Source organism: Sinocyclocheilus rhinocerous, unplaced genomic scaffold, assembly GCF_001515625.1.
Source record: "Sinocyclocheilus rhinocerous isolate Xijiao unplaced genomic scaffold, SAMN03320098_v1.1 scaffold1864, whole genome shotgun sequence".
NCBI lineage: Eukaryota > Metazoa > Chordata > Actinopteri > Cypriniformes > Cyprinidae > Sinocyclocheilus > Sinocyclocheilus rhinocerous.
This window is the reverse complement of record NW_015639085.1, coordinates 587,020-614,932: the sequence shown is the minus strand read 5'-3', so window position 1 is coordinate 614,932 and position 27,913 is coordinate 587,020. Positions and strand designations below refer to the sequence as shown.

Below are 27,913 nucleotides of genomic sequence, written 5' to 3'. Positions count from 1 at the left end.
ACATTAAAATGTTTAAAAAGAAAGAAAGAAAGAAAGAAAGAAAGCAGAGATGAATGTCACTCTTTTCTGCCACTAGGAATCACACAACCCTTACGAAGATCTGAGATGACCGAACACCTGAGAAGAAAGAGATGATGCCAACCCCTCTAGACCTCAGATGATGCCAACCCTGAACCAACATAGGCCTACAAAACTACCAAATTGTGCTATAAGTTTAATTGCAACATATAATCATTGCAGTTCACCGTCTGTTTGATTGCATGCCATTAACTGCATGATTTCTGCCATATAGTCATCAACTTGACAGTCACCACTGATAAGCTACTAATAAATATAATGTAGAAACTTTAATTTTCTGTAAAGCTGCTTTGCAACGATTTGTATTGTGATAAGCGCTATACAAATAATCTCGAATTGAACTGAATTTTCCTTCCACTGGTCTCGTGTTTGTAAAATGCAGCACCCCCTGTTGACCGCTGTTTTTCTTAGATACTGTTGCTAACAACAGTCAACCCTCTCAAACGGAGGCAGACGACTAAACTCACCTGAAGAGTTATTAAGGTAAGGTAAGACTTTATTTACCCAGTTAGTTAGTGAACACGACACAACAGTTTAAATAGTGGTTAAAAAATTAATCCCATTAGAAATGCATTTTAGTCACAGAAGTGTTAGGAAAAGGTACGGTGGCGTCTGATAGGGAAAATCTTTCTCTGTCACTTTCCTCGTCCTCTGCTTCATATTCATTAATAAACTTCTCATTTAAATTATTATTTATTATTATTATTGAAAGGCCTCTGGTTTTTTTATGAATCGTTCGGGGCTCGCACCACAGAAGACAGGCGCATTGCTGGGCAGATTAAATAATTTTACAATCAGTGAAACAAACGTTTCATGTACGATACTTCATGTGAATGTTTTGTTCGTACTGTAAATATTTAGGTTAGACCATATTATTTCATATTAGCCTACTTGTACCCCATATTTTCTATCCACCTTATTTTTTTTAACGTATAAGCGAATGCGAGTTGTAACTTAGAAACACAGTTTACTAGATAAAGATTATTATTATTTTTTTATTTATCAAACAAATGATAGGACTTGGTGACCGTGACGTTTTTTGTCTGTTACTCGTGTTTTGTGTTTATTAGCCTATTCATAATTCAAAACTTCTGTTGTTAGCCCAGTGTTGCATTCATTATGTCTGGCGGAGGGTCTCCGACCAAAGTTGGCTTTGACAGCAGTGTCGGTGAAAGTGGTATGCAAATAAAACATTGTAATTGATCATTAATAATTATGCATCATGCAGATGAATGTTCTTATGCTATCAGTCGTTTGTGTCCAGATGAGACAGATCTACAAAAAGTACACCGACTGCGGCTGGAGTTACGCCGACTGGAAAGAAATCGCGAGCTCTGCTTGCAGGAAGAGGAAACGTCACGCAAACAGCGGTCAGTTCCACGATCCCATTTTCAAGAGCCATTTTTATTAACCATCTGGTGCTGTTCGGTCCGAAAAATATATATTTTTATTTTTTATTTTACTTCATTTGAATGGTACAAAACTTGGTAGAGGTTTTGGCACTTGCTATGTGAACACACACACACACACACACACCAAAAAAAAAAGTCATGGACATGAACTGAATGAGAAGCGAATTTCGACTAGTGCAAATGCTTGGTACTGCGCCCAAACAAACTTTTACTGAAAGTTCACGTTTAGATATTTCAACCTCAAATTTGGAACACAATTTGTTTACATTTATGTCTTTGATTTTCTTGCAGTATTAGAGTAAAACGTGTTTTGGAAAAAAATAAATATTTCATATAAAATATAAAAATAGTATATTTGTGCATTTTTCATAATAATAAACTTCTATAACTTTTTTCACTTCAGCAATAATCTGCCACGTGTCTTCTTTAAAAAAGAGACCAAAGTCTGAACTCCAAAGCATATTAATAATAGTATTAATACACATACACACAAAGAGAAAAAGAGTTTACTGACAGTAAATAATTATATATATATATATATTCGTAAAAATGCATTGGTTTTCTCTTAGGAGTAGACTAGTTATGATTTGTCAGTAGATGCCTATCATTTTGCACAACAGTGTTGCATTATGTATATTTACGACATTGTGTCTTGCTGTGTTTGAGTATATTTTAGTTGTTGTTGTTTTTCTTGTGTGTGCATGTTTGTCCACAGGCAAGAGATTGCTGAGCTGCGTGCAGAACAAGAGAGGTTGCTGCGCACGCACAGAGAGAGTGAAAGTCCGGCTGTTAAGGCTGTCAGTACTCTGCTGAAGCAACGAGACAAGCTGGATGAAGAAACTGAGAAAGAGAAACAGACCCAAGCAGAGCTGCAAAAAGAAGTGCATATGTGCCTAAGTATTGAACATCGTCATGAAACACACTATCATACTGTACAACAGATAGTTATTTGCATACATTCGGTTTACAGATCACGATTATGGAGAAAAAACTGGTGGAAATGAGAAGAGGACAGGCTTCCCATAGTCACAAGTCTCATCCCCACGACATTCAGAAGGCCATACGCACCACACAGAGCAAACTGGATCGGGTAAACAGAGAATCAGTAGAATTCAACAGAGAAATAATCTGATAGATAAAAAATAGACATACCCAGTGCATGAACTTCTCCATTATTTTTTTCCCTTGTCCCTGCAGTCTCGTGCTCACTTTAATGAACAGATGAAGATAAACAGCCAGCTCAGAAAAGATATTGAGCTATTACACATGCAGCGTACCCGATTCCAGCAGCTGTATCGCAAACTGGAGAAGGTTGTGGATTCTGGGCAGCTCTGGAGTGTTGTGTATAATGAGTTTGATACTTCATCGGAACAGATTTGGAGAAATTTGGCATCACATTCCTTGCTCACCAATCCACTGTACTAAATGGGTGCCGTCAGAACGAGAGTCCAAACAGCTGATAAAAACATCACAAGTCATCCACACGACTCCAGTCCATCAGTTAACATCTTGTGAAGTAAAAAGCTATGTGTTTGTAAGTAACAAATCCATCATTAAGACCTTTTAGCATTAAATCATCACTTCTAGCCAAAATCCTTAATAACGCCTCCTTCAGTGAAAAAGTCCATCCCCTGTTGTTTTATCAGCTGTTTAGACTCTCATTCTGATGGCACCCATTCACTACAGAGGATCGACTGGCGAACAAGTGATATAATGCTAAATTTCTCCCAATCTGTTCTGATGAAGAAAGAAACTTCATCTTGAGTGGCGTGGTTGAGTCACTTTTCAGCAGTTTTTCATTTTGGGGTGAACTATTCCTTTAAAACAGGTGCTGCTTATGTCTTTCTTTCAGGTACTACAAGACATTCGTAAGGATATTGCTGAAGTTGTCGACAAATCAGCCACAGCTTATGATGCGAAGTGAGATACTTTTGAGATTTTAAGCTACCTTTCTAATACACAGTGTTGCCACAATCATAAAAAACCTGGAAATTTCAGCAAATTTTTACAAGATTTCCAGGCCATGAACCTAGGGTTGAATTGAAATGTATTGGTAAAAAGTGTGTAAACACTGCATAAAATCATGTGTTGGACAACATGAAATGGGATTTACACACTACAACGTTCATGCAGTGTTATTTATTTTAGTATTATTTATATATTGTTTTAGTTTTTATTAATACATTTAAATTTAATATGTTTTTAATAGTTTAGTTTCATGCTTCCATGGCCATTTTATGTAAATGTAAAGTAATTTTTAATAAAACTAAATGCTTGTAATTTCTGTGCATCTAGCATCATCAAACATAAATGCAAAAGGTTTCCTATCTACTTTTTACAGAGAAAAACAAACACATCACTTGTATTAGAAAGTTATCATTTTGTATGGTATTATAAATTGCTCTTCTCATTAAGTCTTTTGGACATTTGAAGACGGTTTTAGTTCTCTGTGTGCATTTCAGAGTGGATGCTCAGACCAAAGCATCCATGATAAAGGAGAAGGCGGTGAAGGATCTTGCACAGTACTCAGCTGAGATGCAGGAGCTGGAGAGAGTCATCGCCCATGAACACCGACTCAAAGAGTTCATGAGCACCAAGAATAATCAGAGAGCCTCCATGGATAACGGGAAAAGAACCAGACACAGACAGGGTCAGAGAGCAGTAATTGTAATGATTGTTTCATAAATCGAAATGTATTTTAGCTGAAAAGTTAAAGTGTGCTGATGGCAGAGATGAAGGAGCAGAGGAAGGCAGACGGTGGAGAGGAGACACCTGACTCTCTGAAGAAGGCTTTCCAGCAGATTCAGGAACTGACTGGAGAAGATAATTTGGGGAAGCTGGTTACAAAATTCATTCAGGGTGAGCTTTGTGTTTTCTGTTTTGTGCTAACAAAAGATTGCAGTGTGTTATGCTACGACTGATTGTGTGGGGTTTTTTTAACAGGTGAAGAAAGGAACTTTGCTCTGTTTAACTACGTGAATGAACAGAATGCAGAAGCTGAGAGACTGAGAGAGGAAATCCATCAGGTCAGTGTCAATGTTTCTCATTTCTGTTTAAGCTTTTTTAAGTTACGATTTTTTCACTTAATTAACGGGAACAGATTTGAATAATTTTAGTTTTAGTTAACAATAACAACTTGAAGACCAAGCAAAAGCTTATGCCAACCCAGGCTAAATGAACGTGCATAATGTTATTCATATTTACATTTTAACATCATTTTAAACCCATTTTTTGTCTTGATGTTCTTCTAGATTAGAACAGATACGGAGCAGTTGAACATAAAAAGTCGTCAGCAGGAACAGGAAAGTCAGGTGGCTTTAAAACAGCTGAAGAATCAACTGCAAGAGTGTAAGGCACAGACTCAACAGTATGAAGCCCAGGCTGATCACATCAGCAGGATTCTTGATCAGGTCAAAACAGGTACTAGCGAAATCAAAAACCCTGGACGAATCAAGACCACATTATCATATTGGAAGAAGAATATTACTTATATGAAACTTTTTTTTTATTCTCAAAATGAGCAGTTACCTGTCATTTCTAGGGTTAGACAGTATATTCAAAAAGATTGACTGCAACCTAGGGCAGATGGGAGGCATGCTGGGCTCTTCCTCTGGGATCACAGACAGTAATCTGATGACATACCTCGGCATGGTGGAGCAGAAGGCCAGTGAACTGCTCACCATTCAAGCCTTCATTAAATCTAAGGTACAGAAAAGACTCCATTCACTCCAGCATACATTTAAAAGTGGCATATCATGAAAATCTGACTTTTTCTGTGTATGAGTGCTATAATTGGGTCCCCGGTGCATCTACCAACCCGGAAAACGTGGAAAAGAACAACCCAGTATTTTATTTATTTATTTTTTTGGTAAGCCTTTCTCTGCAAGCTTGTGAAAAAACGAGCCGCTCAGATTTCACTCCCCCTGTGATGTAGAAAGGGAATCTTATTATAATATTACAGCCTCAGAGGAGACAAGAGAGCAGTGGATTTATTGATTTATTTAATGTATATTACACTGCTGCCACACAGATCTAATATAAACATGCAATTTCTTTCCGGGCTGTTTACCTTCACAGACGTAACAGACTGTATTTGTAACTCATGTGTGTTTTTAACATAAACTTGTGTGTATTTGATGGTTTAAGTGCAATAAGAGATGAAAGAGAACTTAGTTTAGTTACTCACATGTCGTGTGACAGCCGCTTTCTGTATGCGTGCTTCGGATGTGTTCACTCAGAAAAGTTAATATGGTTTAAAACGCATGATTTCAGCACAACAGACATGATAATCAAAACAAAACAGATGTTTTTTTAGCAGAGTATCTGAGGTAAGAGCTGTAAAGGCACAGCCCTATAGACCAATTTGGAGTAGACGTCACAGTTACGTCACTTGCAGCTGCACGTGCATAGTGGTGGCAGAAAAACACTGGGAACAAGTGGAGGGAAACTGGTAAAATCCATGGAATAAGAGAAAAAAAATTATTTCTTTGGATGTCAGAATCGGAATGCAAATAATTTTTATTTAATACTGTCATCAAAGACGGTCAGAATTTTGAAATATAAACTCAAAATTACATTTTTTATTGTTTTATTCCATGGCTTGAATAGACTGCTACGTTAAAACTGTGATTTTCTGCCACCATATAGGCTCCGCCCACAAAAAACGTCATCACTGTTTGCGAACACTGAAATTGGTCTATTCTGGAAAAGGGGGCGGGGAGCAGCAGCTCATTTGCATTTAAAGAGACAAGCACGAAAACAGCCTGTTTCTGCTTCTACTCAAAATAGGCATTTTCGACATGATAAATGATCTGTGGGGCATTTTGAGCTGAAACTTTACAGACACATTCTGGGGACACCTGAGACTTATATTACATATTGTAAAAAGGGGCATAATTGGTCTCCTTTGAGATACTGTACCTACAGGTTATTTTTCTAGCAATTTTGTGTTACTTTAACAAATATAAATAAGAAATACAAAGCTGTGCATTAGATTCTACTATGGTCAAATGAAAAGTATTGCAGGTAAAATACAATTCGACTACCAGAGAAAAAAAATCAACTCATTCCTCAATTCATTTTCAACAAAATTAAAAATAAATAAATAAAAATGTGTACAGAATACTCTCAAAATAGTCTAAAGGGCAACCATTGTACATTTCACTTGTATTTAAGTGCAAATCAGCATATTAGAATGATTGGTGAAGGATCATGTGACACTCATGATGCTGAAAATTCAGCTTTGCTCACAGGAATAAATTACATTTGAAAATATATTCAAATAGAAAAAAGTCATTTGAAATTGTAATAATATTTCACAATATTGCTGTTTTTGCTGTAGTTTTTTTTAAATATATAAAATAAATACAGCCTTGCTGAGTATTTGAAAACCATTAGAAAATCTTAATTATTCCAAACCTTCGACCAGAAGTGTAAATTTAATGTAAATCTCACATGTTGACAGGACCCGGAGAACAGTTCTGACCTGGAAGCGGTTGCTCCGTTCCTGCTGGGTCAGAAACCAGACGTTCAGACACACAAAGCGATCGCTCAGCCACCCATTACCAAGTAAGAGCAGCATCTCACTTATTGAGCCACACAGGCACAAGATATGGAGATATTACACATAATATGTGAAAAATATGTGACTTTATTTTGTTAACACATGCTCCTGGTCTTATTGTGCATCATTCAGGCATGACTATGAGGAAGAGGACTCTTCTCTGATAGATGAGGCGGATCGACCTTTGACCCGCGAAGAACTCCGTCAGCACATTATGAGGAAGAGTGTAAGGAACACAGAAGAGCTCTTTCCTATTCTGATTTACCCATTAACTATGGTTGCATTACAGTTACAGGGTGTTTGTTGGTTATCTGTTGCAGGACCAGCATAAAGATGAGTCTCCGCGTACAGCAGGGAGCAAAGAAGTGAAAACCCCTAAGAGCAGCACCATGTCCAGCACCTCGCTGGAGGCTTAAGACGCAATCTGGTCTTCTGGTTATTATTTTATTCTGTGCTCAGTCTCTACTATATATTGTTTATAGTAATGAATTGATGGGGGATAAAAATGAATCTTAATGCTTGAAGGATTTGTGTCTTTTTGAAATAAATAACATCAAATAAACTATATTCTTAACTCAATTCATGTTTCCTTTAAAGACCTCAAAATTGCATATCGCATAGGAATTCACCCAGATTTTTTAGCCAGGAGATTTCTAACGGTAGTGTATTATGTTCCATTTTCTGCAGCTCATCCTCTAGTACATGTCTTTTATTTTTATATGCTATGCAGTGTCTAGGACTCTGTTCAACTGTTTCTGGTTCATTACATTTAAGTTTAGCTGGTTTGAAACTCGACCCCTTTTTAACCCTCTCCATTTTTTTGCAAAATGTTTTGTGCACACGGCCCACCGGGTTATCATGGCAACTCCCCCCTTTTTATCACAGCCAAAGCTCATTTTCTCATACTAGCAACAGCTTGCTCTCACCCACTCACAAGGACCGCCCACACTGCAAAAATCGGCCAATCAGAAATCACGCTGACTAAAAAAGAAAACGGTGACTGGCTGCTAGAACGTAGATTTTTACTATCATGCCAATTTATCTCATCTTTCCTCTGCTCTTTTTCTTCCCATGATGCATTAGGTTTTTTCTTCTCTCTTCTCTTTTCAAAACTAGAATGTAAGCCATTAGTAGTGTTTGCAAATACAAACATTGCGATTACTGAAGGTTAGTGACTAAAAAGTAAATTGATTCTTTTATTCCACAAAGTCACATTCAATTGATTAAAAGTGACAGTACATACATTTATAATGTTACAAAGGATATCTATTTCAAATAAATGCTTTTAATTTAACTTTCTGTTCACTAAAGTATTGTGAAAATAAATGTATCGCGGTTTCCACAAAAAATATTAAGCAGCAAAAAACTTTTCAACATTAATAATAATTATTAATCATTACTAACAATTGAGCACCAGTAATAATTGATAATAACTGAGCAGGATATTAGCATATTAGAATGACTTCTGAAAGCTAATGTGACTGACGACTGGAGTATATGCTGAAAATTCAGCTTTGTTTCACAGGAATACATTACATTTTAAAACATTACAACAGGAAGTAGTTATTTGAAATTCTAATAATATTTCGCAACATTACTGTTCTTACTGTATTTTGGATTAAATAAATGCAGCTTTGGTGAAAATAAATATTAATTACTCCAAACGTTTGACTAGTGTACATGGTGGTTTTGTATGTTCATTTGAGATTTCTTGCCGACAATGAATTGATTAATTGTCTTATTGCTTTCAAACTACTGTACTAATAAATCTTTTGCCACACCAGTGCAATGGACCATGAAGAATAGAGAAGCACAACAAAAACACACAGGACATAGTTGTGTATCCACATTTGAAGATTTAAAGAAACATGCCTCTAAAAACTCTGCCTGTAATCTATGCCAACGTAAGGCAAAATCTTAAGTTTACTCCCATCCCCATATGGATCCAGGGTGATGGACTGAGTCCAGTCATACCAGTTATTCCGGTTATCGTAACAGCCATTCACACCATGCCATCGCTGACTGCGTATCCTGACGAGGTCTCGCTCGGTGACCTCTCGGCTGACCCCTGGAAGGTCTGTCACGGGGAACTCTGGTATAAACCCATGAGTTTTTCTGCACTCTTTGGAGTTCTTTATCTGTTGCTTGATGTTCGCACCCACAGAAAAGCTCATCCCTGACTTTTCTGAAATCAGTAAGCTATTCTGAATCATCTTACTTTGTGACATCTCTCTCCAGTTTGTCTGCTGGAATGAACGAAGGCTGATTTTCAGATGCTCACTGTCCTGGATTTCACTTCCTGTTGATCTCTGGCAAGCTTTTGTAAATGTTTTGCTTGAAATAGGTTTGATTTGTTGAGTATGAGGGTCGTATACTAGTTTTCCCGCTTGCAGTTGTGCCGTTTTGGTACTGTCCTCTCCATCGAGTTTGACAGTGTGACTGTTATGCTTTTTCTTCCTCGTCTTATCCTCAAAACCCCTTATGTTCGTGTCTGTCACTGTGCTGGAGACCTCATCAAGATTACTGTTTAGTGTAGCAGGTTTGAGTGTGTTGAGGAGGTCTGAAGGCTGTTGCAGCTTTATGTATGAATCCTGGATGGATGAATTTGGTGGATTAGAAGTAATGGAAGTGGATTGTGCTGGTTCCTTGGCCACCAAAAAGTGCTTTTCGTTGCTGTGACTGGCAGAGGCGGTGTTTCTTTCAGACTTGTGCTGGTCTTTGATAATGGTATTTTGGGAATGAAGATTGGACAGAGATGTTCTCCAGCTTGTGGACTGTTGTAAATGCTTGATGGACGAGGAATATGGTTTGATTGCACGGACAGGTATTTTACTCTTTCTAAAATCGTTTGGATATTTAATGGTTTTATCTGGTACAGAACCCTGAGACATTTCAGCCCTCTCACTCATGGCACTGTGAAAAAGAGTTCTGCTGTAATTTACAGTAAGGGTTTGTGTTGATCCAGGAATGCATTCAGCAGAAATCGAATTGTCTGCAAAACTCGAGAGCTCTTTTGCTGTGACTTCGTTTACTTCAACCAGACTCTGCCAACGTCGTATAGAGTTAGCAATGAGTGTCAATTACAACCATATTTGAATCCAAGAAACTATGCTTCAGCAGTTTTTAGAGTTATACACATACCATTTTTATGAGCTCACATTTAATGACAGAATACTTTTAAAAGATAATTTTCCCACATATACATATTATATCTCCATGGTCTTTGTATCTTTTTCAACAAGTTCAAATGTTTTGTTTCTGCCCACTGACACAGTTTTACTGTGCAGTTGGGACAAATAACACAACATTCACCAACTAAAATTCCACTATCTTTGTAAATCTGCTGGTCAATTACAACCATATTTGAATCCAAGAAACTATGCTTCAGCAGTTTTTAGTTATACACATACCATTTTTGTGAGCTCACATTTAATGACAGAATAATTTTAAAAGATCATTTTCCCACATATGCATATTATATCTCCATGGTCTTTGTATCTTTTTCAACAAGTTCAAATGTTTTTTTGTTTCTGCCCATTGACACAGTTTTACTGTGCAGTTGGGACAAATAACACAACATTCACCAACTAAAATTCCACTATCTTTGTAAATCTGCTATATTCTTCAGCAACGAGGTGGTAAAATCGCTGTTTTTGAAGTAAACACAGCTTCATTGTTTGTAGAGAGAGGCACAGGTAATTTACTTCGTGGAGGCAACCGCTTCACGTCGGGTGGTTCTTGGCCTCCATGAATCGCTGTTTTTGAAGTAAACACAGCTTCATTGTTTGTAGAGAGAGGCACAGTTAATTTACTTCGTGGAGGCAACCGCTTTGCGTCGGGTGGTTCTTGGCCTCCACGTTGTGCATTAAAAGGGTCATATGATGCTGCTAAAAAGCAGTGGTGGTTCTAGACCACAGTAACTGGGGGGGCCAGGCAGGGGCCACTTGCGCTTTTAGGGGGCACACTTTTAAAATTCATTTTAACCTACTTTCAGTATTATTCATTCAGTCATTTTTCACCATGTCATTTATCACTGCAATCTCTACAAGTAAGCTATAACAATTTTATGTATGTGTGTGTGTGTGTGTGTGTGTGTGTGTTTGTATGAATAAAAGGACTGCCTCTGACTAAAGATTTTTCTAGTTGACCAGTCATTCATTTAAGCCATCAGTCGACTAATTGCACATTTATATTAATTTAATTAGCCTACTTAATTCAATTAATTACAGCCCTGATTTCATGTTTTATTCAGAAATAATTTAACTATAAAACTAATCAAAGATGAAAGTTGACTCCTAAGTAGGCTCACGTTTTGCGCAAATCTGTCAAATTTCACGACCACGCAATAGACTGTTGTGGGTCTGCTGAGTTATCTCTCAGAATGAGGATGGTTTTAGGGAGAAGCTCCGGTGCTTGTTCAGGCATTTTGAAAGCTTCAGCAGATGTTACAATACCAGTCTATCATCAGTAGTCTACTCTGCAGATCATCATGTAGGCTACTGCTGTAAAATATGTTGACTTTAGCCATCTTTGTTGGAGTCACTGATCAATAATAGAAAACTGGATTGCTCGTGCAATACAAGCTACAAATCAATACGACATTCTTTCCTGCAAGACTTAAACGTATCAGAAGAAAGTAGCCATGTGACGGTGACTGTGCGTGATGTTTCCGTGCGATTGAAAGTCAAGGAGATAATGCAGACTAAAGCTGGAGTAAAAAAGTACAGTGACTGTAATCTGCTTGATTAAAAACCTCCACAATAATGGCTTATTGTGCATATGACCGTAAATTACACATTCCAACAGGACATTATGGACCAGATTATCAAGTCAGTCACTAATCACCATGATAGCAGCTCAGAGCTCTTATTATTAAGTGTTATTATATAAACCATTTTTAATATTACTCGATGCTTGCTGAGGCATTTGAACACACCTTTATCCCCGAGTCCCACACCTCAGTTACATAACTCACACCACACTGTGTTTAGGACATTATGTAACCTTTTGAAGAGTGGTGCGCTGTTTTTATAAGCAATCAGACTTATGAATTTCACCTGGCTGACAATAAAACCGCCAAAATGTTCTATATACTTCCATTGAAGAAGGGACCCAAACCTGCAGCTTGGAAATACATTAATGTTTTAACACTAGGCAGCATGCAACACATTTTACCTCCTACAACAAACACCAAATGTCACAATCAGCTCAAATCCTGACAAAACATACACTGTAAAAAAAATCTGTGGTTGCCGGAATTTTACTGTAATACCGTTTCGTATATAGTAGGGGAATTTACCGTTAACCATTTAACAGGATTTTACTGTAGCATTTTTACAGTCTTTTACAGGATTTTACAGTGTAGCATAAACCAGCTCCAGTTACTTAGTGATGCAATTAATTCAGAACTTGACAGCAGCAGTGACTGAACATGTCCAGAAGTCATCTGTTTTCTTGCTTTGACAGATGACAAAAGCCTTTCTGCCACAGATGAAAGCCAAGAATCACGGAGATATTGTCACTGTTGCAAGCACTCTTGGTCTGTTCAGCACTGCTTGTGTAGAGGTAAGCTGAAAGGTTGTGGAACTGCTGTGTGTGCAACCCAACTAGTGACATTAAAAGCTTGTTGACTGAATGCTTGTGTTGTGTTTCTGTTGTAGGACTATTGTGCTAGTAAATTTGGAGCTGTAGGTTTCCATGAATCTCTGACTCATAGTTTATTAACAGGAAGGTGTGGATGGGGTGAAAACCACCCTGATCTGCCCGTACATCGTCAACACTGGCATGTTTGCTGGATGCCAACTCAGGTGAGAAACCAGGAAATTGGTCAATATGGATCAGCCAGAAATACAAATTCTGTCATCGATTATTGATCCCCATGTTGTTCCAAACTGGTGACTTTCTTGTGAATTTATTAAAGGGGTCATATGATGCTGCTAAAAAGAACATCTTTATGCACCAAGAGCTTGTAACACTCTAAAGAGAAAGGAAAAAATGAAATCGCATCATATGACCCCTTTAACTTTTATGTTGCTCTTTAATAGTGCCCAAGCTCTAAATAGACATTATTAAATAAACACATTAAAACATATGATCATTAAAACATATGATGGTTCATATGATGTTTCATCTTAAAAATAAAAATGAGTTATTTAAAGATTGAAGCTGTTATCCTTGGCTTTTAAGTTGTTCTTTGTGCTGTTAGTCACTGAAAATCTTGATGCCACCTCTCAAATGTGGTTCTTGGAAGTGACCTGCGCTGACTTCAGACGAGATATATTATTGTTAACTAAAACCATTAAAACATTTTGAAACACTAAAATTGTAAATAAATGAAAAATGTCTTTTTGAAAAAATGAAATTAAGACAACCTAAACAGAAAATGAATAAAAACTATAAAAGTATATAAATTGGACTGTCACAAATGAACATGTCAAATCAGGGTTATCAATTAAAGCTAGAACTATTGAATACATTTTGAAGCACTAACAATATTAACTAGAAGTAAATAAAAACTAAAATGGAAATAAAACTAAAACTGAAAAAAAAAACAATAATAATATTTAAAAAGAAAAAGCTATTAAAAATTACAAAATGACTAAACAATTAAAATGAAAATAAAACATAAAAGTTATAGCTAATTCTATACTGAAATATTAATATACACTATCATACTATTTCAATAATACAAAAATGACAAAAATAATGTGCCAAACCTGATGCAATGTGTTTTCACATTTGAATTTGGTGCTTTTCGTCCTTCTTGGAGCCAGTGAATGTATGCTTTCTATGTAAATGAGCTGTATGAACATTCTTCAAAACATCTTTTGTGTGTGTGTGTGTGTGTGTGTTCCTCATAAGAAAGAACAACATGAGGACGAGTACATGACGACAGTGTGTTTATATTTGAGTGCTGTTCATTTAAAGCACAATGAATGTCTGTCCTGATGTTATGCAACAGAAGCCCCTGAATCTCCTAATGTTCAGTCTAGAGCAGGGGTGTCCAAACTCGGTCCTGGAGGGCCGGTGTCCTGCAGAGTTTAGCTCCAACCCTAATTAAACACACCTACTTAAAGAAGTTCCAGATCTATACATGTTCTCTTATTATTTCAGTTATTTTGCCTTTAATGTAAATAAACATGTGCAAACAATATACTTGCTCTTGTGAATTTATTTGGATGTTAATTACATTGTGCCAGCTGTCTCTTTACCCTGTGGTTTATATACATGTTGCTGCTGATTGGGCTGACATTTTTGACACACCCACCAAACAAGAGAAAACGCATCTCAAACCCCGTTGCACACCGTTTCCAGGAAACATGTCGTTCAAACCGGAAACCGTAGCAAAACGGTGCACACCGGTTTGAGCTTGAACTTGCCCCAGTTGTACACTCGTTTTTGCAGTGCATTGTGGGATTGAATGAGTGCACTCGAGAACGTCCACTATGGTTTCGGACACCACTAAAAATGGCTGTTCCCTCAAATAGTGCCCTATTTAAGGGTATAGGGGGCGATTTCGGACACAGCCATAGAAACTTCCAGTCAGGTGTGTTGAGGCAAGTTGGAGCGAAACTCTGCAGGACACCGGCCCTCCAGGACCGAGTTTGGACAGCCCTGGTCTAGCGTGTCTGCAATCACAGGGAGGAACTCCAAGGCCTGATTCCACCGCTGGATCCTCTATACCAGGGGTGCCCAACCCTGTTCCTGGAGATCTACCTTCCTGCAGAGTTCAGTTCCAACCCTGATCAAACACACCTATCTGTAATTATCAAGTGCTTCTTCAGATCCTAATTAGTTGGTTCAGTTGTGTTTGATCAGGGTTGGAGCTGAACTCTGCAGGAAGGTAGATCTCCAGGAACAGGGTTGGGCACCCCTGCTCTATACTGTGTCCAGGAGTCAATGAAGGCCATTCTGGCTGACCAGCAAATGATCTGCATCCCCCGTCTAATGTACTTTGCTTTCCTGTCACGGGCGTAAGTACCTCCACTGGCAAAGTCCAGTTTGCTTACACTTGATTAAGAGTGTACACAAAACTCAAACACGCTCATTAAATGTTCTACATTGTCTTTTCTTTAGGTTGCTCCCCTGGGAAACCAATGTTGCAACATATCGTTTTATGGGAGGTGACAAGTGCATGTATTCCTTCATTAAGACCAAACAACAGGTTAACGGTCACGTGAAATCCTCTTAGCCATCCCATAATACTCCACACACCATCCACATTTCAAGGCAAGAAACCAAGAGTATATTCACAGTCAGAATGTAAAACATTTTTGTCTGCTATCTTTAGAAGTACTTAAATTCATGCAGCCCAAGAGAAAGAAATCAGAGGAAGATGTTTTATTTTTCTGTACTCGTATTATATTGTAACATTTAATGTTTGTTACGTGCAATGAATCTGTACCTACAATTACATTCTACAGTGTTAAACCAGGATTGTCTAATTATTGATGAATATAATTGTAATGACTGATTACTATTTCATAGCCTGATGCATTTGAGCAGATTATGTATTATTTGATGACATTAAAATGTAACTTTTTATTTTTTAATACGTTAATTTCATTTTTAATGTTATAAATAATGACTTAACGAGTATTAGTGACAACAACACTAACAGGCAAAACTAAGAACTAAGGCAGGCCCTTTTCTGAAAAAACTAATCTAATCTGATCACTTTTGGGAAGCATTTCATTTCAAATTTACATAATTTAGCATTTTACCCATTAAATTCACTCTTGCCAACTTGACTTGGCATTATGGATAATCAATGCATGACTCCCGACATGGATTTGGAATATTCCTTCCTGAATGCATTGATCTGTGAAATACACTAGATCAGCTTTAGCTTTAGTAAAACAGCTGAGCACAATACAGCGACTGTGGTCTTCAGCTCACCGGCACGTGTAAGGTCCTCAGGCACGTAAACCTCAAGATAAAAGCCTTTTTGAAACAAATACAAATGTGAATCAACATCTTAAACAAGTGCTTCATTTTATTTATTAACTAGAGCAGCAAAACTAAGACGTGAAGACAAAACATGGTGAATGACATGCGACAAAACATGGTGAATGACATGCAACAAGACATCGGACAACTTTTTCTGCTTTGCAAAACAACTCGTTTATACAGTAAAAACATCTCCAAAACTACAGGAAAGAGAACAAACGGAAAACGCTTTCCCCATTGATTTTAAAGATGCCATCAAATGTCAGCCAACTCCCAAGTGCTGTTCAATGTTTGTAAAAGGCTACATTTCAAAATACTGCCGAATGAATGGTTGGGCAAGACGCAAAACTAAACAATAAGAAAACATATTGAATGGACTCCAAATAATACATGAGAAAAGCCAACACCGGCAGAGGCCACCCAGTGAGATGATCAGCACCCCTCTACCAAAGCACTTTCCCATTCATCACACATAATTCATTAAAACAATCCTTTAAAAATCCCTTCTGTCTGGCCATGTATCACTGGGCGGTGCGTCTTCACTCATGTTGAGTCCACTGGTCGTCTCTTTATTGGTTGGATCAGTTTAGGTGTCTTGAGAGCATCAGAGGTCCCCTTTCTGGGCGATAAGGAGTCTGGGCGTGTGGCTACACCAGCTGTACAGTGGCAGCCTGAAGGTAACCCTGCAGGAACTGAAGAGCTTCTGCTGGCAGACTGGTGCTCAACATTGAGGGCACCTGTTAAAGACAACATTCGGTTAGTTCAACAGCTCAGCTAGGTCTGGAGACCAAGCATGCTTCTGTCATGTTCTCAAGTCATTTTTAGTGATTACATTGTGAGTGATACTCACCCTTCCAGGACAGGCAGTGGAGAGTTTGTGTAAGGACTGAGCTAGGAGGATTTTGGGATTGTTGACAGCATCTCCGATGGGGTCATGCTCTTTCTTCCCTGCAAAAGCAAGCTGTGAGAAAGCCGTCTGGTATCCTGGAGTGTCCTCTATGTCTATGAAATGCTCATCGTCTGGGATGCTGTCGTCTTCTGGTAACTCAAACAGACCAATCAGAGCCTGCAACAAAGGGGTCCTAAAGAACAGAAACAGGCTTTTCTCACCAAATGTTCATGATTAATTCATCAGCTCATCTGACAGCCCACGTTAATCTTGTTAGACTCCATGACAAATAAGAGTGTCCACAGAAATCTAGAGGGGAAAAAAGTTATTGGAAATGTGCTCCTTGTATCCTTTTTGGATTCGCAAGGATTTAAAAAGCACATACAATTTTAAGAAAAGGTAATGCCTTGTGAAATGTCATGTGGTGTATTTATCAGGATTAAAGTAACTGTAAACATTTTCAGGCATTTAAAGGTGCAGTATGTAAAACTGACAGCTAGCGGTTAAAGTGTGTACTGCAGTCCAAATGCAAAATATTGTTTCTCCAGCCCCCTCCAGATTGAGGACACGCAACGGGAATGAGCGCAATTGACAATGGAAGGCGACAAGCTTTACACTACAAGTTGATTTATCCTCGTTTTAATATGCCTCTATTGAGCTTTTTAGATGAATGCCGAGGCTTTTTAAGTTGGGTAGAATCTGCAATCTCTGGCCCAGTTAGTTTGCTCACTTCCATGGCTGCGATATGCTGTTTTCCGCTCTCTGGCAACCCAGAGGTGTGGAAATACTATTTGGTTAAACTGGCAGTGGGCGGAATCACACAGACCAAAACAAAAACAGACATTCCAACACAGGACACGCATTTCAAAGTAGAATAAGTTATTTACTATTATTATATTTTGGAAAGTTATAAGACATTATGCATGGTCATAAAGATGTCAAATTATCTGTAAATTCATGAGGGTCTGCAGGGGTCCACTATATTATTTAGATTTTTTCTCTGCATGTTTCTGCATATTGTGTTGATTTAACGGACAGGTTTTTCAAATATTCATAAGCAGTTTTGTTCAAGTCATGTCATTTCCCATTAGTTGGTATAGTACACAAAAGCCCATAGTGTGTCTTACCAGAGTTTGGTGTACTCTGTGTCCATCATGGCAGGACACTCAGTGAGGATCTTTGTGATGCCCACAGCACAGATCTTCTTCTCCACCTGCCCCGAGACCTTCTGCACCTCAGGAATAATGATCTTCTCCACGACCATGCCAAACATCCTGAGGAGACAGAAAACAATGGAAACGATCAGAAATAAATAAATCAATAAATAAACCCAACCCATGCACTTTCTTTAGAAGATGCTTTGATGGGAAAATGTCATCAATAAGCCAGTCAGTAATATCTGCAATGCAAGATTATGACTCAACATGTTTAGAATAATAAAGCTACTTGCTTTGGCTGGATGCCATCAAATATCTCTTGCAATGCAATTGCTCCATATTTCACACAATAAAGGTTGATAAAGACCAGGAAACCTGTGAAGAGAAAAAGTGACAGATCAATATAGTGAGCAATTTGTAATTTTGAAATTACAGGGCTCATATAAATATGGGGTTAGAAGTAAACTATGATCAGAAATGACAGCAATCTCTCACTCTTTACAAATTTTGTGGTCTTAGAGCTCTGAAGCCTCTGGAAAAGCAGAATAAAGATCTGCTTCCTGTACTGGGTGATGGAATCTCTGCATACAAACACACAGAAGCAAATTAATAGAGCACAGAAACATGTCAACTCTTTTATTCTTGTGTCCTCATGATGCATTGCTTACGGAGGCATTTGCTCCACTATACTGTTGAGCAGATAGAAGCCTTGATGGTCATTAGCCTTGGATGCAATGAGCTTCTGGAATACTCCAAGAAGACCAGGCTGGTGGGGGAAAAAAAACAAATTACATTATTTTAATGGGAATGTATTGAGGTAAGGCCCACTGCATTATGGGTATTCATCTAGCAAAAATAATAGAGGCCATCCCATGAAGCACTCACAATCTTGTCAGCCGCTGTGCTGGCGATGGTGGTGGCTCCTTTCTCCAGATAGGCCTGCAGCAGCCGGACGAGAGGTGGGATGTTTCCGGTGCGTTCCCACAGCGCGGGCTGCAGGAGGTGAGGAAACAGGGCCATGTAGGAGGAGGGGATGGAGCTGGTGTGGATCTCCAGCAGCAGAGACATCACCTGGAAGACGTAAGGCACAAACTCTGCAGGGCCAGAGATGAGACGAGAGGAAGGGCCCATAAAAACATGGCTTCAGGACTGTGTACCATCAAGAGATTACATACAGGAAACACTTTGTATGCTCTATTATTCAAATGCTTGGGGTCAGTAAGATTATTATTATTATTTTTTTAGGAAATTACGTTGACTCACACTCAAGTCATACTCTTTACTCAAGTGACAGTATTTATAATGTTACAAATCAAAATGTTTACAAAAATATTATTCACAAAAATTTTCTTTGAGCAGCAAATCAGCATATTAGAATGATTTCTGAAGGATGATGGGACACTAAAGACTGGAGTAATAACATTGACATTTTTCTCTGACATTTTCAATCAAATAAATACAGACCCCATACTTCTGAGTGATTGTGTAAGTCACCACACAACTGTGTGATAAACAGTGTAACACACCCTGCACATCATTCTGGAGGATCTCGGTAAACACAGGAAACAGGGCCTCTTCAAAGCTGCCCACAGTGTCCCGATTGGCCTTGCAGGTGATCCTGATGGACAGGCACAGTGACTCAAACAGGTAATGGTTGAAATGCGGCTTACTGGGATTCTGTAGAGAATACAAAGTTTGTTATCTTTAAAGAACAGGCTGCCCACACATACAAAAGATTTAAAATGGAAAACTTATATTGCTTACTATTAAGTAGTTATTTAAATGACTAAGTTTAAAATTTGCTACATGTTTTATTCAGTGGGTGGCTATTCTTTGAATGCAGAAAATGTGCATGCGGCAGAAATGCATGCTGAACAACATCCTGTGTGTAAAACATGAAGATGTTCCGTCCTGCCTTTAGGATCAAGTCCTGCTTGGGAAATGTCCCCTTTAATGGACGGATATTTCTCTGTGTCCTGCCAGTGCATCTAATGCCATGGACTGAGACAAAGACCACATGACTGGACACCAACCTGAACTCAAGCATCCTTCATAGGACAGCAGATTTAGCTTACTATTAAGTAGTTATTTAAATGACTAAGTTTAAAATTTGCTACATGTTTTATTCAGTGGGTGGCTATTCTTTGAATGCAGAAAATGTGCATGCGGCAGAAATGCATGCTGAACAACATCCTGTGTGTAAAACATGAAGATGTTCCGTCCTGCCTTTAGGATCAAGTCCTGCTTGGGAAATGTCCCCTTTAATGGACGGATATTTCTGTGTGTCCTGCCAGTGCATCTAATGCCATGGACTGAGACAAAGACCACATGACTGGACACCAACCTGAACTCAAGCATCCGTCATAGGACAGCAGATTTAGTGACTGGCCTACCTTGCTGACGAGGAGGAGCTTATGAGTGAGTTGGCCAATGAGAGTGGGGATGTAGGGCACAATGGCATCCTGTAAGAGGGAGAAACTCCTCATGATGGCTAGAGAGGTGACAAACAGAACAGGTCAAGGAGTAAATAAGAATATTACAGTAAATAAAACGTTTCACTACAAAAATTTGTGAATATCAAAGCCAATCACCTTTCATTATGTATTCATTCTCAGATGAGCCAGGGATTGCTAAAGCTTTGAACAGATTGTTGAGTAACTGTTCTGTGAATGGTGCCATTTCAGCAGGAGTAATGCTGAAAAATAAGAATAGTTCAGAAAAGAAATAAATAAAATGGTCAAAATTCAGAACATGACCATTCTCATGTCTCGTACTGGAAAAACTCACAGAGTGGCGTTGTTGGCTCCTCTCATGGTGAAGAGTCTCTCGAGTGAATGTGCTGCATAGGTGTGCTGAACGATGCTCTCTGTCTGCAGGTGGGCCACCAGGAGAGGAACAGCCTCCAACAGCTGCTCTTTAGGGAGCTAGAGGACCAGACAGAAGCCAGACCAATCACACCCAGTGAAGGAACACTTGTGTAATGGAAAGCATACAATGTAATGGAAAGGAAAGCGCTTACTTGACTTCTGAAGGTCATAACATACTTGATGGCATCTGCTTTCAAAACTGGGAACTCGTTCACTGAGGGACAAAGAAGAAATGAACTGTCATTCAGCACCATTGCAGTTCCAATAAAAACTATTTAACGTGCTAAATGAAATGAGTGAAGCCAATTACCATTGGGAGATTTCAAGTCTACTAGAATGTGGTTGACGAAGAATTCACACAGGTTCACCAACTCATTGGCTTGTGTTATTCCATGCTGTAAACCAGAAGTATGCATTTGTCAGACTGGACCTCAGATCTATAGCTCACAACGCAGAAGAAATCAGACTCAAACAACTCCTTAGACTGGCTCCAATAATCTGAAATCTGCCACATAAATAGAATTTTTACAGCTTGTATAAAACATTCATATTAAGGTGTGAGATACTTTGACTTTAACCATTGTCTGAACACGTGTAAGTCTTTTGAACAGATGTCTGCAGCACTTTGTGAACAGTGGTCAACCCATTTTTAAATTCAATATGAGCTTTATTTATATGTGTGCAGGTTACGTTTATCTCAGAGCGGCTCGGTTCACAGTAAATGCTGCTCCACACAGACAGTTATCATTTACAAGCACGGACCGTCTCTGATTTTGCATGTTTTTATGTCCACATGTTCTTGTTCAAGAAATGACAGTGGCTGTAGCATGTCTATCATAAAGAAGTTGCCAAATATTAAAGATTAAATGGACATTTGACAAATGTTTAGTCAATATTAAACAAATTATTAGATAGTGCTGTAAAGTGCATAAACCGTTGACAGGCTATTGGCACCCTCAGCAGGCATTCCATATAATACATAATGCACAATACAATTTATGATTATATTGTTTTATTACATTATGTATTTCAACCATTTTGTTCAATAATGTCTATTTCACTATTTGTGAAAAATCTCACCTTTTGTGTCTGAGCTTTGGAGGCCAGAGATGTGACCAGGTAGATAGCAGCATCTTTGTGTTTCCAGTTCACCCCGGGGTTCTTGGCATATTCTGTCAGCATGGAGTTCACATAGCCAGAGAAGATGCCCGTCACCGGGCCCTCAAAGAACTTACAGAGGCCTCGCACCAAATCACAGGCTGCTCTACGCCTCGTGTCGATGTCTGTGAGGACAGGAGGTATGATTCAGTACGGGAAGACTGAGTGTCTGAACAATAGAGAGTAGCATCAACATACCTGAGCCTTCAAGGTCTCTGATGATGTACTCCTCTGCGTTATCTTCAAAAGCCTCTTCATCTGCACCTGTTTTCATACAATTATCAATTTACAACATGAAAAATCCTTCTAGATTATTTGTACCACTTCATCAGCTGCTATAATATAAGAGCTCGACAATGAGAAATTGACACATACTTCTAAACTCCATGTTGGGTACGATGACCTTCTCACAGATGCTGGTAAGAACATTCTGGTCTTCAAAGAGATGCTTATAGTGCGGCCGCTCACACACTGATGCCAAAAACTGGATAGCATTGCTCACAAGCTACAACAGTCAATGTTGTCAGGCACCGTTAAGAAAAAAACCTAACAGCACTATGAACACTAAAATAATGTCCGCCACCAAGTCTGTAAACCAGTGGTTCCCAATCCAGGTCCTGGAGAACCCCCAACACTGCACGGTTTTGGTGTCTCTCTTATCTGACACACACATTTGAGGTCTTGGAGTCTTCACTAATGAGCTGATGAGTTGAATCAGGTGTGTTTGAATAGGGAGACATCTAAAATGTGCAGTGTTGGGGGTTCTCCAGGACCAGGATTGGGAACCACTGCTGTAAACAACTTGCAACACATAAATACAATACACATTTTAAATGAAATCCACTTACCAAGTCATATTTAACCTCCTGTCCAGTTGTGACCAGCAGGTTCCAGATAGCTGTGACAAAGCGAGGCAAGTAAGGCTGGAACTCTTCATCGTATTTTTGAGCGTAAAGTGCTGCGTTATCACAGATTTGGGATTTCAACAGCTCCAACAGACCAGCCTCCTCCTCATCCTACAGCAGGAAACTCACAGTTTAGTTTGTTGGTCTTGGTTATTTGAACTTACAGAAATCAGATTTGTGAGCACTCCCGTGTTAGAATATTTCAATATGAGAATAAACTCACATCTGTTTGCAACAACTTGTTATCCAAAGTCAATAAGTTATGAAAATTTGTCATCCAAGTCTCCATGTTATCCTCAAAGAACTCTGGGAGATCCTGAAGAGATTGGAAAAAGAGATGTGAACTGGAAAACCGGCACAGAAGTGCCATTGGAAGCATGAGCGGTTGTACGTGCAGACTCACCTGGAAGTTAAGGCTGTAGAAAAGTTTTGAAATAAGTGTTAGGGAAGAGAAGAGCACTTTCAGGGCGTTGACATCTGTTGCATGAGTTTGACACAAATCAATCGTAGCCTAAAAGTGAAACAAACAAGTGTCATTTCCATTTCACACACGAGTAAAAGCAAATGATTAGATGGAATAACAAAAAGGACAACTCATTGACTTTACCTTGAAGAGTTCAGTGAGAGGCTGTGCAAAAGTGTCCAGTACCAGCTTGATCTCTGACCACAGCTCATTGGACTTAAACTCATGGCGGTATCTGAAAGACAACAGAGACAATACTCAAAATACAGGATGTATCAAATTTATGTAAGGGTCAGATACAAAAGTGTCTAGAAATGTAACATAACACCTGAATCCAAAAAATGTACATATATGTATTTATTCCAATACCTTTTAAAAAGGGAATGTGCCGTGCGAAGAACTCCATTGATGATGTGGAAGTCCCCGCTCTGAAAACGAGTCACCATCTCGGTCAGGAGATCCGGCCATTTCTGAGGGAAATCCTCTCGCCCGATGATGCTGATCGCATCACTCAGCTGCAGAGGGGAAAACAGTCACTTTTATTTACAGATCATGTATTTATGTGTGCTCTTGCTTGTAATTTTGTTTTTATTTGTTCTTCAATTATTACTGAGTGTTCACTCATCTTTAATAATGTTTGAACTTTTTATTAGTTAGGCTAAGTTAGGGAAAGTCGTGGCCTAATGGTTAGAGAGTCGGACTTGTAACCCAAAGGTTGCAGGTTCGAGTCTCGTACTGGCAGGGATTGTAGGTGGGGGGGGTGAATGTACAGTGCAAGGCACCGGACCCCCAACCCCCTTGTAGGTGGGGGGAGTGAATGTACAGCGCTCTCTCCCACCATACCACGACTGACGTGCCCTTGAGCAAGGCACCGAACCCCCAACCCCCAAAAATGGCTGCCCACTGCTCCGGGTGTGTGTTCACTGCTGTGTCTGTGCACTTTGGATGGGATAAATGCAGAGCACTAATTCCGAGTATGGGTCACCATACTTGGCCACATGTCACGTCACTAACAGTGTTCACCGTTGTATTGAAATGGAGAATTGTGAATTTAAATCGTATCTAAAATTTCTTAAGCTTATTTATTAGAATCACATGACATAGGTCAAAAAGAGACCCACTGATCTATAGGCTACAGCAGTACGGTTTATTACAAACCCAGTAATGTGGATTACAGCTACAGCACTCATTCCAAATAACAAGAGTAACTGTAAAAGTACACAGGTGAAACACCTTTATTCTAACTGCTGCTTCTCATGGGTTATCTGAAATTCGTACCTGTTTTTGTATTTGCTCTGGGCTGGTTAGCATCAAATTTACAATGTTGGCTTTGATAGCAGTCCGGTCAGGATCAGAGATTTTGTTTGGTTCATCCTCAACCTTAGGAAGAGAAAGTACACAGATCCAGATTAAATGCCACCTATCACACACCAGACTGTTTTAATAGTATTTAACAGGACACTCACTATGCGCCAGTTCCTCTTGATGTAGTTCTTGAAGGTGACGGCTGCACACACGCGAATGACCTCATCTTGGGACTTCTCTAGTACTGTGAGCAGTAAAATGGGGTAGTTCTGGTTTCCCTCCACTGATTCCAGAAATTTCTCAGCTAAAGATGGAGAAGGTGAGAACACAAAAAATGGGGATATACAGTATAGTTAAGACTAAACTGTGTTATTTTACATTTGATTACTTTACTGTGCCTCAATACTACAGAAAAATTTATAGCACTGATTATTTTGTTCAAATATTTTTTTTTCTATTGTATATGAAATTGATTTTTTTTTTTTTGTAAATTAGTTACTGTTTACTTGTCTTTTAACAGTTTTTGAACTTTAAATTAATATTATGGTAGTATTGCCCAAACTGGTATTGAAATAAAAAAATCTCTCTAAAGAAATTTGAATTAACATATGAGAATCAATATGCTTTTTGGCCAAACAAGCACACTTTTGGACTAAAAGCCCTGAGGGAAGTTGTTTAGTGAAAGTTTTTTTTAAAGAGAAGTGTAGAGGGTTGTTGTTGTTTTTTTCTTAGCGGAAAAAAAAAAAAAAAAAACCCAACTAACAAAAATTAAGAAATTACTGTGACAGATTTTTTTCTATATATTTAATAAAAATACCTTAGACCTTTCTAATGATTTATAGTTATAGGCCCCCTGCAGTTTTTCATAAAATGAAAGTTTACTATTTAGTAAGTTTATTAATATTCTAAATATCACACTTATTAGGGGCCAAGCCCTGAATTATTCTTAAATACTTTTATTTTATTACAATAGTAAAGTGTTATTACAATAGTAATATTTGCTTAATGTTTGGCCAAATTATGCAGCCCTACAAAAAAGCACAACAAACCTGGTTTCCTTTAGAATATTTCCACCCAAATTCAAACATTTACAATTAATCCAGAATGCGGCAGCAAGATGAATCTTTAATGAGCCAAAAAGAATGTACGTCACACCTCTGTTCATCAATTTGCGCTGGCTACCAATAGCTGCTCGCATACAATTCAAGGCATTGATGTTTGCCTACAAAACCACCACTGACCACTTCAGACTTATGTGCCCTCTAGAAGCTTGCGTTCTGCAAGTGAACGTCGCTTTATTGTGCCATCCAAAAGAGGCTTTTATTTATTATATAATAAAAAAATATGTACTGCGTTAAGCTAAATGAGACTTGTTATAGCACTTGTATATCATTGCTCTTTTGTTGATTCTGATTGCTTCCATTGTCCTCATTTGTAAGTCGCTTTGGATGAAAGTGTCTGCTAAATGACTAAATGTAAATTGTTCAGCACTACTGAGAATTGTGAAATTTCACTAGTATATAAAATATTGGCATAATAATGACAACATATTACAATACAAGACTACATGGGCATAAAACACTAATATTTTTCTTTTTTTTGGCAAGCTAGTGAAAATTTTGGCAGCTGGGCCAGTAGGAAAAAAAATCATTATTATTGAGGCCTGAATGTTTTGTCCTTCTCATACACAAATCCAAAGAAAATGCAGTATTTTTTTTAGAACAGCCTCAAATGTGAACGTTACCTGGCCGTCTCACAGCTGGGTCAGGGATTAGTGTTTTCTGCAGATACTCAGTCAGGGTTTGGAGATTTCCATCATTGAGCTCCATGATTGCTACAGAAATAAAAGTAGGATCCACTATGAGAACTGATGCAGTGAGATGATTTGTTGAGATATACACACACACACACACACATATACACGCATATGCACACATATATACATACACCACTACAGCAAGGGTACTGATTTATTTATTAAAATCAAGTCATTCTGTAAAGCAGAAAGATCATGCTGATGATAATGTGAACATGTATTTAATTTGGTAACGCATTTCAGAAATTAAAGACCTGCATCTGAAGTACATTTTAATGTAAACGGACCCTTACATTTTTCTTCTGCACATCTCTTATACTGACAGCGAAAACAGCTGATAATGTTCATGTTTATGATCTTGACAAACGGTAGCACACATGCTTGGCCTGCTCTGACTAAAGCGGCCTGACAAGTATCTCACTCACATTTATGAATAAACACTAAATTATGCTCTGTGTGGTAGACGGCTGGTTAATGGGCTCCACTGTGTCAGTCTGGTTGTTTATGATTGCGTTTACTGACAGAAACTCAGGCCATGATTCACGTGCTAAAGCTGTTAGCATGCTGAGAAGAAATGCTAGTCATCCAAAATAATCACAAAAAAAGCGCATCACAATAAAACGACCTCTATTTTCCAATATGATGGACACCGAAGAAACCGCCAAACGAGGTTAATTTAGTGAAAGTAAGGCGGAAAGTACTCCGTTATGTGGTTAGCTCACGAGCTAACTCTCCAGCTCACTCTTAACAGCGCGCGCTGCGTGCGTAAGCATACAAACAAGATAATTCAGTAAACTCATAGTTTGTTAACGACCAGAAGATACTATAGACTGAATTTAATAACAATGAGATAAAAAAGGGTCTTACAGTTAGCTGTATGTAGAAATGCTGTGCTAATCACCGGCGAGAAGTTTCAAACGTCTCAAGTACGCGGTCACGACTCGGCGCATGCGCAGTTGCGCACTAATGAGACAGCGAGGCGCGCACATGTATGTATTTTAGCCTGTATGTATTTATCACGTACCGCCCCCTCGTGTATGTTGCGGCGAACTGCAGCATATTTAGGGGAACGTTGGTTTTGTGGACAGAATGGATCTCATTTTAGAAATAAAATCAAGGTCATATTTCAAGACTAATTATACATTATATATATTATATAATATATATTATATTATATATAATTATAAAACAATATAATTAAATTAAGTATATTTTAAAACGAATACTTTTTTCCCATTAGGATTATTTTCACGATAATTAAGCATATTAGTTCTCATTACAGCGATGTAAAAACAGTCAAAAGTCCACTTAAACAAATGCTTGTTTTAGCAGTGCCAATGATGATTAAATT

The 27,913-nt window shown here is 38.4% G+C and overlaps 3 protein-coding genes across 3 annotated transcripts; 1 reads left to right on the top strand and 2 right to left on the bottom strand.

Annotated features, from left to right (window-relative positions):
* The first annotated feature begins 371 nt into the window (after positions 1-371).
* LOC107750999 (coiled-coil domain-containing protein 63-like) lies at positions 372-7,673 on the top strand. The gene is made up of 15 exons (XM_016566568.1): positions 372-561; positions 1,180-1,255; positions 1,343-1,448; positions 2,206-2,371; positions 2,461-2,580; positions 2,688-2,801; positions 3,343-3,410; positions 3,953-4,140; positions 4,221-4,349; positions 4,434-4,516; positions 4,742-4,910; positions 5,032-5,195; positions 6,955-7,058; positions 7,186-7,279; positions 7,374-7,673. Exons 2-15 carry the CDS (start codon positions 1,198-1,200, stop codon positions 7,467-7,469), a joined length of 1,659 nt encoding a protein of 552 aa, XP_016422054.1. The 5' UTR covers positions 372-561; positions 1,180-1,197; the 3' UTR covers positions 7,470-7,673.
* Positions 7,674-8,832: 1,159 nt separating this feature from the next.
* On the bottom strand, positions 8,833-10,074 carry LOC107750998 (mediator of RNA polymerase II transcription subunit 26-like). The gene has a single exon (XM_016566567.1). The coding sequence runs from the start codon at positions 9,960-9,962 to the stop codon at positions 8,928-8,930; it is 1,035 nt and encodes a 344-aa protein (XP_016422053.1). The 5' UTR covers positions 9,963-10,074; the 3' UTR covers positions 8,833-8,927.
* Positions 10,075-16,574: 6,500 nt separating this feature from the next.
* Positions 16,575-27,539, bottom strand: LOC107750990 (exportin-2). The gene is made up of 25 exons (XM_016566558.1): positions 27,431-27,539; positions 26,491-26,581; positions 24,908-25,050; positions 24,720-24,821; positions 23,811-23,956; positions 23,586-23,676; positions 23,382-23,489; positions 23,202-23,294; positions 22,922-23,089; positions 22,449-22,578; positions 22,272-22,337; positions 21,996-22,198; positions 21,226-21,310; positions 21,068-21,129; positions 20,836-20,972; positions 20,640-20,743; positions 20,442-20,539; positions 19,575-19,725; positions 18,934-19,142; positions 18,717-18,814; positions 18,544-18,629; positions 18,342-18,423; positions 18,019-18,165; positions 16,853-17,084; positions 16,575-16,739 (listed from the first exon to the last, which is right to left on the bottom strand). Exons 2-25 carry the CDS (start codon positions 26,573-26,575, stop codon positions 16,650-16,652), a joined length of 2,916 nt encoding a protein of 971 aa, XP_016422044.1. The 5' UTR covers positions 26,576-26,581; positions 27,431-27,539; the 3' UTR covers positions 16,575-16,649.
* Positions 27,540-27,913: the final 374 nt, after the last annotated feature.

Excerpts from the sequence above, each read along its gene's own strand:
- LOC107750990 (XM_016566558.1), bottom strand. The coding sequence starts at position 26,575 with ATGGAGCTCAATGATGGAAATCTCCAAACCCTGACTGAGTATCTGCAG. Across the intron at positions 21,130-21,225 it reads AGACTTGAAATCTCCCAATG|TGAACGAGTTCCCAGTTTTG; the intron begins GTAATTGGCTTC and ends TTTGTCCCTCAG. Across the intron at positions 18,424-18,543 it reads GACCACAAAATTTGTAAAGA|GTTTCCTGGTCTTTATCAAC; the intron begins GTGAGAGATTGC and ends TTCTCTTCACAG.
- LOC107750998 (XM_016566567.1), bottom strand. The coding sequence starts at position 9,962 with ATGAGTGAGAGGGCTGAAATGTCTCAGGGTTCTGTACCAGATAAAACC.
- LOC107750999 (XM_016566568.1), top strand. The coding sequence starts at position 1,198 with ATGTCTGGCGGAGGGTCTCCGACCAAAGTTGGCTTTGACAGCAGTGTC. Across the intron at positions 1,449-2,205 it reads GAAACGTCACGCAAACAGCG|GCAAGAGATTGCTGAGCTGC; the intron begins GTCAGTTCCACG and ends GTTTGTCCACAG. Across the intron at positions 4,517-4,741 it reads TGAGAGAGGAAATCCATCAG|ATTAGAACAGATACGGAGCA; the intron begins GTCAGTGTCAAT and ends ATGTTCTTCTAG.